The sequence below is a fragment of the Otolemur garnettii genome, unplaced genomic scaffold (assembly GCF_000181295.1).
Source record: "Otolemur garnettii isolate 467f Iridium unplaced genomic scaffold, OtoGar3 scaffold00128, whole genome shotgun sequence".
Classification (NCBI taxonomy): Eukaryota; Metazoa; Chordata; class Mammalia; order Primates; family Galagidae; genus Otolemur; species Otolemur garnettii.
The window spans coordinates 1,210,989-1,224,593 of NW_003852523.1; the positions used below are offsets into that span (position 1 = coordinate 1,210,989).

General features: G+C 44.5%; 1 protein-coding gene across 1 annotated transcript in view; it reads left to right on the forward strand.

Annotated features, from left to right (window-relative positions):
- Positions 1–11,587, forward strand: part of BACE2 (beta-site APP-cleaving enzyme 2) — an 80,919-nt gene extending 69,332 nt beyond the window's left edge. The window contains exon 9 of the mRNA XM_023518143.1: positions 11,097–11,587. Coding sequence (XP_023373911.1) covers positions 11,097–11,350 — 254 coding nt within the window. The 3' untranslated portion in view covers positions 11,351–11,587. The remainder of the gene's footprint in view (positions 1–11,096) is intronic.
- Positions 11,588–13,605: the final 2,018 nt, after the last annotated feature.

Sequence of the window (13,605 nt, forward strand, 5' to 3'; positions counted from 1 at the left end):
GTTTTATAGATTTTCCACATTGACATGACTGGAGTGCTAGGTCATTGTCTTGACCACTATGTGGTAGCTCATTTATGAATGTCCCTGGATTATCTACCCAGTTCCGTGCCCATTAACACTTGGTTATCTGTAGTATTAGCAGTTAATAACAGCACTGCTCCACAGCCCAGCGGGTCCACTCTCAGGTGTCTGCAGTGGAGAAATGAACGTGTGTGCCCCCACCCCCGAGATTGACTAGAAGGGGCCAGCAGCTTTGTTCATAAAATAGCCAAAGTAATACATAACTTAGCAAGAATGTAACTGCACAAAGCTATCATTTTCATCAAAGTAAAAACAACCCAGAAGTCTGTCAAAGGAGCCTTGATGAACCGTTGTGAAAGTCCAGTGGCGCACAACACAGCAATCTTCTTTCTGCCGCAGTTGAGATTTCTTTTGTACAAGATCATGAAAGGTAAATTTCATTTTGCTCTGCCTTTTGGATTGTAATTTAGCTATATACATGGAGGTCTAGGTTGGCCGTTTTCCCGTCATGTTTTGAAAATGCTATTTCATTACCCTCTGACTGTGATTATTGCTTTTGAAAACCCCCAGTTGATCTCACTTGTTCCACCTCTCAGGGTGATTCACTCTGTGCCGTTCCTGGTGCCACTACTCTAGTTTACCTTGGTGGTGTCGTAACGTTTCACCGTGACTTGTCTAGGTGTAGGTTATTTTCTCATCTTGCTCAGGATCCTCTGCGCTCTCTGAGTTTAGTCGTTTGTGTCTCTAGTCCTCAATCCTAGAAGACTCGGCTGTTGGCTCTTCCACCTGCCCGGGCCCCTGGACCTTTCCCTCACGGTTCCTTCTCGTTATCCTCCAGGCATTCTGTGACATTCCTGGGGTCCACCTAATGTTGGCCTCGTTCCCTGTTCTGCTGTGTCCAGTCTACTACTCAGTGAGTTATTCAGTTCAGTGACCCCATTTCTCATTTCTAGAAATTCTATTTTGTACTTTTAAAAATATACTGGTTCACTTATCTACTGTAGTCTCCTGTAATAACTTGATTGTGCCTTGGATTTTCTATACCTTTTTAGTTTTCATTTAATCAAAAAAGCTAGGTAATATTCAGAAGGTACAATATATTGTGTAGTGCCCCACACCCTCAGAGGGACTCATGTTAGAACATAAAGTGCGTCTCCATGTTTTGGGGTTTTTTGTTTTTGAGGTTCAAGGTCTATTCTGTGGCTGTTCCCTCCTTTACCCAGTTTCTTATTGGCAGACATTTAGGTTGTTTCCAGAGTCTGTTGTCACAGACGGTGCCACAGTGGGTGCCACTTCCTTGTATGTGACATACGCGAAAGTGTGCCTCCAGGCTAAATAACCAGAGGTAGAATTGCTGAGTTTAAAGGTGAAGCATTTGCAATTTTGGTGGCACATCACTGTCCATAGAGGCCAACTTTTTCGTTCCTGGGTGACCCATTCTTTAGTAATGTTGACAGCAGCCTATTTCTCCAACTAGCTCTGCCAAAGTGGCGTTACCAAGCTCTTTGGAATTTTGCCAGGCTGACGGGTGAAAAATTATTATCTCAGTGTCATTTTAACTTGTGGTACTATCTGTGGGTGAGTTTCCTTTCATACACCTAAGTTCATTTGTTTATCCTTGTCTGAAAACATATCTTTACCTGTTTTTCTCTGTTGAGGTTTTAGGTTTTTCTACAGCTATGGGGGAGCTCTTTATGTAATGGAGCAATTAACCGTTGTCTGGAGGAGGAAAAAACTACAATTTATGTCTCAAATATAAAAATTTTTTTCTTTTGAGACAGAGTCTCACTATGTCATCTTGGGCAGAGTGCTGTGGCATCACAGTTCACAGCAACCTCAAACTTTTGGGCTTAAGCGATCCTCTTGCCTCAGCCTCCCATCAAAGATAAATTTTTTAACTCTGCTTATAATGTATTTTACTATAAAAAATGTTGACTTTTGTGCATTTAAATATTCAATCTTTGCCTTACAGCTCTTGAATTCACTATCACATTTAAATGACCTTTCTCACTAAAAGTATTTTGTGATTTATTCAACTACTTTTATGTTTGATTTACTTTGGCATAGAGTATATGGATTAACCTTTTTTCCCCCAGGATGACTACCCCATTGTTACACAGTTATCAGATAATCCATCTTTGCTGATTTAAATTCCGTGTCACTGCAGACCAAGTTCCAATAAGTACTGGGGAGCTTCTGTGAGTCTCTGGATTTTCTGTTCTGTTCCATCGCTGTGTCTTAGAGTTTTAGCTCTTCTTCATTTTTTCTTCTAAAACTTCCTTGCTCTTCTTTCTTGGTTTTCTTTTTCAAATTCTTGTATCCACAAGATTAAGAGAAAAATCACACTGGTACTTCACTGAGTTTTAATCACTTTAACACAGCTGTGGTATATGACCGTGGGCAGACCGTCCAGTTTTTCTGTCACTGATGGAGCCCTGATCCTGGTTCTGTGTCTGCTGACGGTTCTCTCATCCGGGACCTTTTTCCCATTTGCTCTGCCCCCTTTCTGCTGTGCGCTTGTCTTTTGCAAGAGTGTCCGGTGTGCCTTGGGTTAGAGAGTGCTGCTGTCGAGCAGTCCGTGTCTGTTTCTGTCCTGTGTCCTCAGACTGTGAGGACGTTAGATGGTGTGGATTTAGATTCTGTCCGTGCTCCTCTTTCCTTGTGGGAGGCTTGGTCTCGCCGTCTCTCCCAGCCCATCCTGAGACCCCGGGCTGAGTCTGGCTTCTTTAGAACCTCCTGCTCCGTCCGACGGGCATCTGGACACTGCACTCACCTCCTTGCTGTCTGGGTCAAGCCTCACCCCCATCTGGGCATGGGAACCCCTGTCCAAGGACCTGTTTCTGGTTGAAGAATGTCTCTTCTGGGCTCAGATATGTGGTTAAAACTTGGGGGTTATTTTTTGTGCTACAGCTTCTGATAGGAGGAGGCTCCTTGACACCAGTAACCATTTGATGGAGCCAAAGTCTTTAGGCACTGACCTTCTCTCTCGGCATCTTTTATTTTGGTTTTTGTAACCATTTGTGTTTTGACTCTTAGCCTCTGGATTGGGGTAGAGGGAGCCCCCTGATTAGAATTCCCTGGGGAGCCTTTTCAAAACATGTTCAATTGGCATCATGGTGCCCCTTTGTCAGCGAGGACACAGCAGAATGGTGGTGGGTGAGTGAGTGACAGGTCATCTGGGAAGAGTCCCCCAGATTCTTCCCTTATGCTGCCCCTGCCTCTCCTCAGCCCACCCCTGCTGAGAACCGCTGCAACTCGGGATGAGGTGGGTGTGTTCCGAAGCTGACCATCCTGGGTCTCCGCACACCCTCTGCACACACCTGGAGCAGGTGCTTGGGGCTACAGATCAGGATGAGGGTGGGTGTGCTCCAGAGCCGGCCATCCTGGGTCTCCACACACCGTCTCACACACCTGGAGCAGGTGCTGGGGACCAGAGCACTTCCAGCAGCCCCTGAGTGGCCTGGAACAAGTGTCCTACGGCTAAGAAAATAATAGAGTGTTAAAATTGACAACTTTCTGTTATTTTAATGTATCCGAAGCTTCTGAAATACCACCATCTCTTTTTATAGATGGAGACATTTAGCACTGAGAGCTGTATAGACTTCGGCTTATACAGCTTGAGGCATATCATGGATTATAGCAGTTATTTCACTGTGAATTTTTCTTGCTGCAGGTTGAAAGTGGATCATCTGGTACATGCTCATGTTTAAAAATAGGAAAGTTAGCTGTTAAGAACAGAGTTGCAGAGAGATGCCTGTGCCATCACTTAGATGACAGTCCAGAGATGCCAGAGCCAGGGGACCCCGAGGGCACAGATCAGGCAGCTCTGTGTCCTGGTTTTACAGCAGAGGTGCTGAGGCCCCAGATACCCAGTGGTTCTCATATGGCTGCAGACAAAAGGGGTGCTGGGTCCAGAATGTTCTTCTGAGTAAGCCAAGCCTGCTCAGAAGGCCTCTCAGTACCAGGTAATCAGCTTGGCAGGACAGTTAAAACATTTTGTATGCCATAGGCAAAAAGACCTAAGCATTATAATTTTTATCCTTGGCCAAATGGTTAAATTTTCCTTAGGCATTATGATCAACCAAGTGCCTACCTTTTGGAGGACAGCACAGAACAAACAATTAAAATTATAACTGAAGACATGGATGAAAGAATTAAAAATAACAATCTGTAACAGCTGGCATTTATACAGCGCTGACCCTCTCCCAGTCTCTGTGCTGAGTGCTGAACTCCATCAACTTGGTTGTTCTTACAAGACTGACTGGTAGGGGTGGAACAACCCCATTTTACAGATAAGGAAGCTGGGAGGCAAAGAAGCAACTAGGCCAGATCACACAGCTTGCATTCAAACCTGGGGTGGGAACCCCAGAAGATGGCCCGGGGTCTGCACTCCTGTCCACTGCATCCTGGGCCGCTCATGAACCAGCCCAGTCCAGACACTTGGGATCTGCTTTGTGACCAGGGATTAGTGGTGTCCAGCGAATGGACTCCCTGGAAAGTATCCCTGAGAGGCCATTTTAAACCTGCTTTCCTTTAATGCTGAGCAGCTAGTTAGCAAATGTGAAAATACAGTCGTTTCTGGATAATGCATTATGGCTGACAGCCTTAAATTGATGGTATTTCTTAAAAACTTAGAAACAAAACATGAGACTTTTTAATTATAAAGTAATACAAATCAACTCAGAAGGCAGAGGTGAGAGGATCGTTTGAGCCCAGGGACTTAAAGCTTGCGGGCACTGTGATCACACCTGTAAACGGCCAGTGCCCTCCAGCCCTGACAATGTGGCACGGCTCCTCTCAAAAAAGAAAAGTAATACGTGTACTTTGCAGAAAGTTTGAATTTGTTGGATTTTTTTTTTTTTTTACAGAAAGATTTATTTTAATGCTATTATGGCAGATTGATGCTGAATAATCGATGTTTGTCACTTTCAACACATACACAAGCAGTCTGAAGAGGCTTTAAACAAAGTCAAGATAAAACTAACACTTCGTTGGAGATTCCCTTTTCAGTTAGGCCAACCTGTTCACATACAAAACTTTTTATAAATTTACTTTTGCAAATATTATCCCTTACATAGACCATTTTTGACATACGAAAGCCCAATGCTTGTCTGAAATTTTCCTTCTGAAACCAGACTTATTTGGGGACAAACATTGTTATATTAGGTTCTGTCCTACATAAAATCATTCTCTTTCCTTTTGGTATTCCTTACCACCCGTGTTTCTTCACATCTCTCTCCTGCATCCTGGTTCCTTCTTGCTTAAAGTTTTTATCTGGGTGCTTGACTACTGTCTGGTGTGTCTTCCCCTTCCAGGGTTCTTTGCTTTGCTCCAGACAAGTGATGAGGTCTGGCTTAGAGACAGCAAGCCCAAGGAAGACCAGGTTTCTGGAGGTTTCTAACATGACATCCCGATACAAATTCTGCTGAGCAGGGTCCAGGCAGGCCCACTCATCCATAGAGAATTCTATAGACACATCTCTGAATGTCAATAGTGCCATTTCTCTGTTTCCAGGGTGTCGCTCCGAATTCCCTACAGGTCTCCCAGGACCTGCAGGTCACAAGGTGAGACAAGCTGCAGCGGAGACACCTGGGGCCTCTGGGAGATACCACAGTGAAGGGGAGACCACAGCTTGGTGTCCCAGTTTGTTGGATTTTTAAAAAAACATTTTAATTATACACATACACGGCACACAGCACATAGGAAAACACTGGAATTCAACTTGAAGAATACTAAAACAATCCCCATGCATGTGGCATGACTGTGGTTGGCCTGGTTTTTCAGTGTGATCATAGCACACATATTGTTCTCTGACATGTTTTTTGACTACCTTATTCTTTTGATTTTTTTTTTTTTTTGAGACAGAGACTCACATTGTCACCCTGGGTAGAGTGCTATGGCTTCATAGCTCACAGCAACCTCAAGCTCTTGGACTCAAGTGATTCTCTTGCCTCAGCCTCCCAAGTAGCTGGGACTACAGGCGCCTACACAACACCTGGCTAATTTTAGAGATGGGGTCTCGCTCTTGCTCAGGCTGGTCTCAAACCCATGAGCTCAGGCAGTCCACCTGACTCAGCCTCCATGCCCGGCCGGGGGTCCTTTAGATTAGCATTAACATGATGCATCTTCCAACCTTGTCTTTTTAACATATTTGGATCTTTACTATAAAAGTGGGCTTCCTGTAGGTAGTATACAGTCAGGTCTTGCTTTTTGTCTAATTTGACAATTTCTGCTTTTTATTGGTGTATTTAGACCAGAGATCAACTAGCAATACCCTATAGGCCAAATTGGCACACAGCTTATCTTTGTATGGCCTGTGAGCTAAGAATGGTTTTTACTTTTTTAAAAGGGTGAAAAAAAAATGTTTTTAATAGGACCCAAAACCCTAACATATTTACTATCTGGCCTTTTCAGAAACAGCTTGCAGCCGCTGGTGTGGACTGTTTGGTGTCACGTGGCAGCGCACATGGCAGCTGACATGGCTGTGTTTAATCCACCGTCTTGCTGTTTCTCTTTGTGTCGTCTGTTCTTTTTCTCCCTTTCCCTGCTGCCTTTGTATTTTTTTACCTTTTTGACTAGTTCACTAGCTATAACTCTGTTTTGGACTCAAAGAAGAGGAGGGAGTAGGAAGCAAAAAATACTTAAACAATAACCAAAAGTTTTCCAAATTTTATGGAAGTGATAAATCCTCAGAGCCAAGAAGCTCAAAGAACAACAAGCCTAAGAAACATAAAGAGTCTGGTTTTCAGTGAGCTGCTGAAAACCAGTGATAAAGAGAAACCTCAGACACAGAGGAAGAGGAGAAATGTTACGTGCAGAGAAACCAATATAAGGATTTTTACTTTAGTTTGTAGAATATGTTTTTAATGTATCACCAGAGTGGATTTCCCTGTCCCTCCTTTCTCTGTGCTGTGAATTGTCCTACCTGCTACTTAAGCATGTGTCATAAATCTCCCACTGCAGTGTTATCGTTTGTGTTTTAGTTTATCAATTATCTCTTTAAACACTTACAGTTAAAGATTTTATAACTGGATATGTAGTTCTCGTTTCTGGCGTTCATCGTTCATCGTTCCTTTGTGTAGATACGGTTTCCCTCTGCCCTCCCTTTTTTCTGCTTACCCACATCTGGGTATGAATTCTGTCAGCTTGTGTAATCTGAAAACATCTTTAGTTCATCTTTAATTTTGCACGATATTTTTGCTGGGTATATAATTCTAGGTTGCCAGGGTTCCCCCACCCAGTACTTTAAGATGTGGGTTTACTGCCTTCCAGCTTGCATTGTTTCTGATATGAAATCTTCTATAATCCTTATCTTTGTTCCTCGCTACACAATATTTCTTTTCTGTCTCTCTCTCGCCTCTCACTGCTGTTCAGATACTCTCAGCTGTGCCACAGGTTCAATGGTGTGCTCCATGTATGTTTCTTGTGCTTGGGGTTTTTTTGAACCTCTTAGATCTGTGGATTTACAGTTTCCGTAACATTTGGAAAATGTTTGTTATTGTTTCTACAGTTATTTATTTTCTTTCACTCCCTCCTCTCTTCTGAATATTTCAATTACATGATTTGGCAGCCTGAAGTTCTCTGCAGCTTCTGATGTTCTCTTCTTTTCTTTCTTTTGGTATTTTTTTTTTTTCTGTGTATCATTTTGGACAGTTTCTACTATTTTGTTCTTAAATTTACTAGTCTGTTTTTCCAAAGTGTATAATTTGCTATTAAAACCATCTAGTGGGCGGCACCTGTAGCTCAGTAAATAGGGCACTGGCCACATACACCCAGGCTGGTGGATTCAAACCCAGCCCTGGACAGCTAAAAAAGCAACAATGACAACTGCAACAAAAAAATAGCCAGGCGTTGTGGCAAGTGCCTGTAGTCCCAGCTACTTGGGAGGCTGAGGCAAGAGAATCGCTTAAGCCCAAGAGTTTGAGGTTGTTGTGAGCTGTGATGCCACAGCACTCTACCAAGAGCAACATAGTGAGACTCTATCTCAAAATAAATAAATGAATAAAACCATCCAGTGTATTTTTCATCTCATCTATTGTAGTTTTTATCTCTGAAAGTTTGATTTAGGTCTTTAAATGTTTTCTATGTACCCATTTAATAGGTTCAATATTTCCTCTAGCCTAGTGAGTGGAATATAGGTATAATTTTTCTATTTTTAGTATAAACAGGGTCTCTCTCTTCCTCAGGCTGGTTTTGAACTCCTTAGCTCAAGCATTCCTCCACCTTGGCCTCCCAGAGTGCTAGGATTATAGGCATGAGCCCAGCCTATTTCAAGGGATTCTTACTTTCTTTATTAATACTTGACTGTATTTTGAAGTATCATTGTCTTTGCACTAGACATGTTTTCCTTTCATAATTATATTGGTTAAAGTGTCTCCATTGACAAAGTAAATTTTTTTTTAAAAAAACAGGCAAATGTCCTACTATGGAAAGACATTTTCAACATAAGAATGTTTTTGCTGTATAAAGGACTCTTACAAATTAATGAGAAAAAGACAGGTAACATACAAGACAATAAATGAAATTTTTTAAACAGTGTTCCCACAAGTAATCAAAGAGTTGGAAAAATTACAAACTTGGATTGAGGACCATCATTCCTGTATTTTCCTGTGCCGGAGAGGGCATGGGAAGTGGGCGTTCCCGCTGGTGGGCTCCTTACCGGCTCAGTCTTTCTCATGGGCATATTATCAGTATGTATCAGGACACTTAAAAGAGAAAATGCCATAATTTTACTTTTAGGAACTCTTGCTAAAAAAGTTAAGAATATAATCAAAGATTTAGGTACAAGCTGTTTCTTATGCCAGTGTTCATAGGGGTGGAAATATTGGAAACCACATAAGTAGCCATAAATAGGAGATTGTGAAACAAATTGGTACATCTATAATAAAAATAGAAAAGTTGACAGTGAGATGATATGAAAAGATTTTTCTCATATGTAATGAGGCCTATTTTCGTTTTCCAAGTAAAGCTTAAGACGCCCTACTCCTGAATGGGGCAGATAAGCCCAGCGTAGAGAAAGGTACCGATAATCCCCAGACCAGCTTCAAGAAGTCACCTCACCTTTCTTCCTGGTTAGAGTTGATTTAAGAGTTTCTAAGAAGTCACCAGATGAAAACAGAGTTTGTATGCAGTATGTACTACAGAGTACCACCTTTGTTTAAGAACATTAGGTATAGAGAAAGATTACACCCTAGAAAATGAATATTATTTCTGACTGCCGAATTTATAGGTATGTTTTTACCTGTATCTTCACATTTTCTACCATAAATATGCATTGCCTTTGTAATAAGAAGAGTTAGGGTTATTTTTGGTTATTTAAAATACTTGTTAAATATTTGCCTTGTCCTGCCACAGGCCAGAGAATGGCAGAGTTTGCCCTACAGGGACAAGCACGGAATGCTTCAAGTTTTGCAGACCAGATGGTCTCTACTGCACTGTGCCACTGTTATGTCACAAAAATAACCACAGATAATATGAAAATGAGTGAATGTGGCTGTGTTCCAATAAAAGTTGATTTTCAAAAAGAGATGGCAGACGGATTTCACCCGCCAGATGTCATGTGCTGACCGCAGCCATAGCACTTGGGGGTCGAGGTTAGCTGCAGGCCACATCCCTCTGCCCTCAGGGCTGACTGGCCCTCTTTCATTGCTTTTTTTCTCAGCGTACTTAGAAAAATCATATTATAATGGAATCCCCATTAGCAAAAAACCATATTCTCTTTGCAAAGTGATTGAGTCTGTTTTTCCCTCATTTTCAAACCGTGCTTTGAGGCTCAGCACCCATAGCACAGTGGTTAGGGTGCTAGCCACATGCACTGAGGCTGGCAGGTTCGAACCCAGCCCTGGCCAGCTAAAAAAGCAACAGTGACAACTGCAACCAAAAAATAGCTGGGCATTATGGTGGGCACCTATAGTCCCAGCTACTTGGGAGGCTGAGGCAAGAGAATCACTTGAGCCCAAGAGTTTGAGTTTGCTGGGAGCTATGACGCCACGGTACTCTACCCAGGGTGACATAGTGAGACTCTGTCTAACAAAATAAAAATGAAACCATTCTTTGAAGGCCATCATTGCCTTGTTATTTTTACTTTTTCTTGCCTTAATCAGAAAGAATCCTATTTGGCAGTCCTGCAGATCTGGAGCTTTAGTCACAGAAAAATTAATCATTTAGTGGCATCAGTAGCTGATGCCCAAATATTCATTTCTGCAGTTAAATATAGGGAAAGTGGGTGATGAGGCTAATTCTCTTCCTCTTTCCAAGTGAAGTTTCAGATATCAACCCCTAAAAGGGGCTGTTTAGCCCAGTATAGGTGAAGTAAATCCGATAAGCCCCAAACCTGCTCAAGAAATCATCTCAGCTTCCTTTCCTCCCAGTTAGAAGTTCTTTAAGAGTCTCTAGCAAAAGTCCCAGGGGAATGTGGACTGTTTCTTTGTCACCCGTGATGTCCCAACTTTAGATGCTGTGACCACTCCTGGTCACAAACATGGACGAGAATGGGTCAGGGGAGGGTCACCTGGGCCATCTGGCCTGGGTGGTCTGGAACCCATTAGGACTGTGGGTCTGGCTGATGTGAGGACTCTGTCTATTGTCAAATGTACCTTATGGCGTGGGCTCAGGTTGACAACCAGGGAAAACGTCCCCTGACTCCGAGGCAGGTCCATCTGAGCTTTCCAGGCTAGCATCTACTCTTTCTAGCCTGCCTTCCTCTCTCCACGGAAGCAGCACAATCCACGGAACAGCTACCACCAGGCGCTGTGCTCTGCTGCCACCTACACAGCATTGCAGCCCTGCCAGCCCTCCATGACACAAAGGGTGGTCCCGAGTGTACCCTTCAGCACGTCCTGTCCACCACACTGTTGTTCTGGGGTGCAGGGGATGGACCCCTGCAGCCACACTTGGGCTGAGTCCCTGAGTCTGAGCCCGTGGAACCCGGTGCCACTTGCCTGAGGTTCAGTAGGCCAAGATGTCATCTGTCTGTTGGGCGTGGAAAGGCACTAGACCAAGATGTCATCTGTCTGTGGGGCGTGGAGGGACACTGCTCATTTCACAGCTCTGGATTTCCCCTTCTGTCTCCTCAGAAATTGCAGGTGCACCGGTGTCTGAAATTTCCGGGCCTTTCTCGACAGACGACATAGCCAGCAACTGTGTCCCCGCCCAGTCTTTGAATGAGCCCGTTCTGTGGATCGTCTCCTACACCCTCATGAGTGTGTGTGGCCTCATCCTTCTCATCTTAATCATCCTGCTGCTCCTGCCCTGCCGGTGTCCGCACCGTCCCCGCGATCCTGAGGTCGTCAACGATGAGTCCTCTCTCGTCAGACATCGCTGGAAATGAAGGGCTCAGTTTGACCTCAAACAACCTTGAACTCGGCTATTAAGCTAGCTACGTTTCAGGGGCAGCAGGCCTGGGAGAGAAGCAAAGCTTCTTCCTGTGTCCGTCAGTCTTCAATCTCTATTCTGCCCCCAGATGCCTTCCAGATTCACTGTATTTCGATTCATGCATTTAAAGCTTCCAATTCTTCTTTTCTACTTCCAAGAAAAATGGTAATAAACACCTCGTTCTCAACCAAAACAGAGTGAATTGGGATGTAGGCTTACTGGGACCGGTTATAACTGACCGTTCAGGTGTGCCGCTCAAACAAGCAAAAGCCCGACAGGCCTTGGCTGATTCTCTTTTCTCTTTAATCTCTGGAAGAAAGAGTTCATACAGCTGATAACCCCTCTTACTTGCTTTTGTGCTAATTGCGTTTAAGGGTAGTCAAGAAGGCTGGAGATGGCAGGAGAAGCGGCCCAGGGCCTGATCACGTGACCGTCCTGCCCCTCTGAGTCAGTGTGGGGTGGCCAGGCCCTTTGTGGGTCTGTCTGCTCCAAATGGGAGCTGGAGTCCACTAGGAGGTCATCGCCCAGTGGTCCTCACCAGCCTCCCTAAAGGCCTCCTGCCTGCCCAGGCAGAATGGAAAGAAAGGAGACCTGCTCTTTGGTGCCCAGAACTTCTGAGGTCTTGTTGGTGTGAACCTGAAACCTACCTCTTTTGAGACTTTGCTCAGGGTCCCATGCCTGGGCGGGGTCTGGGCAGCCTGATCACAGCTGTCTGCCCTCACCCCAGAGTCCTCGTCCCAACAGGTGAACATAACAGGTGCTGAGCGGCATGTCGACTCAGAGGAGTCCTGTCACCAGGCTGGTCATGGTCACAAATGCTTAACTCTTTCTTAAAATTAATAAATAGTGTTTTCAGGAGGAAAACAAATTCTATTTCATTAGCTGAGCTGTTTTTTCCCCCCCAGCTCTTCTCTGTAGGTAGATTAGGTTATTGCCCTGCTAGGAAATAGGGAAATGGCTAAATGACTGTACTTCTGACAACCCCCAGTAAGGGGACCCAACACAGGGAGAGGATATGGCAGGAACTTCTACTGTTTTCCCTGCTTTGAAGCCGCCTGTTTCCCTTTGCAGGACCCCTGAGGCTCAGCCACGCCCGCCTGGTTCAGCAGTTTATACCTGGGTGCTTCTTCCCTTGGTCATGGTCCATCTCTGGTGACAGGTGTGCAGTGGCATTCTTACCTGGGGAAACCCCAACTTTCTGTCACTCATAAGATGCCTTTGCCAAAGAAAAACAAAAGCCTTTAACGCGATGTAGCCAGCCTTATATGTTCTGATGTAATTAGGAGAGGGTTCAAAGCCACTATCTATCCTCTTGATTGTGTGCCAAGTTCAGTGCTTGCAGAGCTCTGCTGTTGGGGTGGGTTGGATATATGATGAAATTGCACCAGGAGTGCTGAATGTGCTGAATGCCCCCTCCTGCGGGAGTGCCGCTTGTGTTTGTGACAGGCTGTGTGTGGATGATTCAGCTCGTTGGGTCCCCGGGTCACCTCTGTGTTGAGAAGTGCATGGCCATGCCAAAGAGACAGGGAGGCCGCTCAGGCTGGCATGATGATCCTGAAAGATGCCCAGCAGCCAGAAGATCTTCTCTGCGCTTGTACTGAGAGATTTGCCTTATACCTGGGAAGGAGCCTGCGGGGCTGGCAGGGGAGGCGGGTTTCTGTGGGCGGATGCCCGTCATCATGTCCAGTGTCAGCTCTGTGAGAGCTGACTTTGTCATCATTTCAAACTTCAGACCCAGAAGTCTCTGTGAGTCCGAGTCGCTCCTTGTCCCGTTAGCGTTTCCGGCAGCCCCTCTTTTGTGGGCTCCATTGCATAGACATGAAGCCAGCACCCCGGGACTGTGCCTTCCCCTTACTCTGAAAAATGCAAACCCCTGAAATAAAAGGAGGAGTCGCGGGGCGCCGGGTTGGTTTCCACTGACTGCTTCGCACGAGCATCTTCTGTTTCACTTTATTACATCAGGTTTCTGAGGTGGGACGCTTCCTACCTGGAGGATTAGCAGATACTGCTCAGAATACACCAAAATACCAAGTTTCATTTCCAGACAGGGCGGTTGATGGAAGTTCGCTCTCATGTTCTGTGTTTCATATCACATTTCTCTACTTTTTCATCTCAGATGTCATTGGATGTCACATTTTAATGAAAATACTTAAATTACAAAAGCATAACTCTGTGACAAGAATGAAGTAGACAATTGAACACAGGATGCTG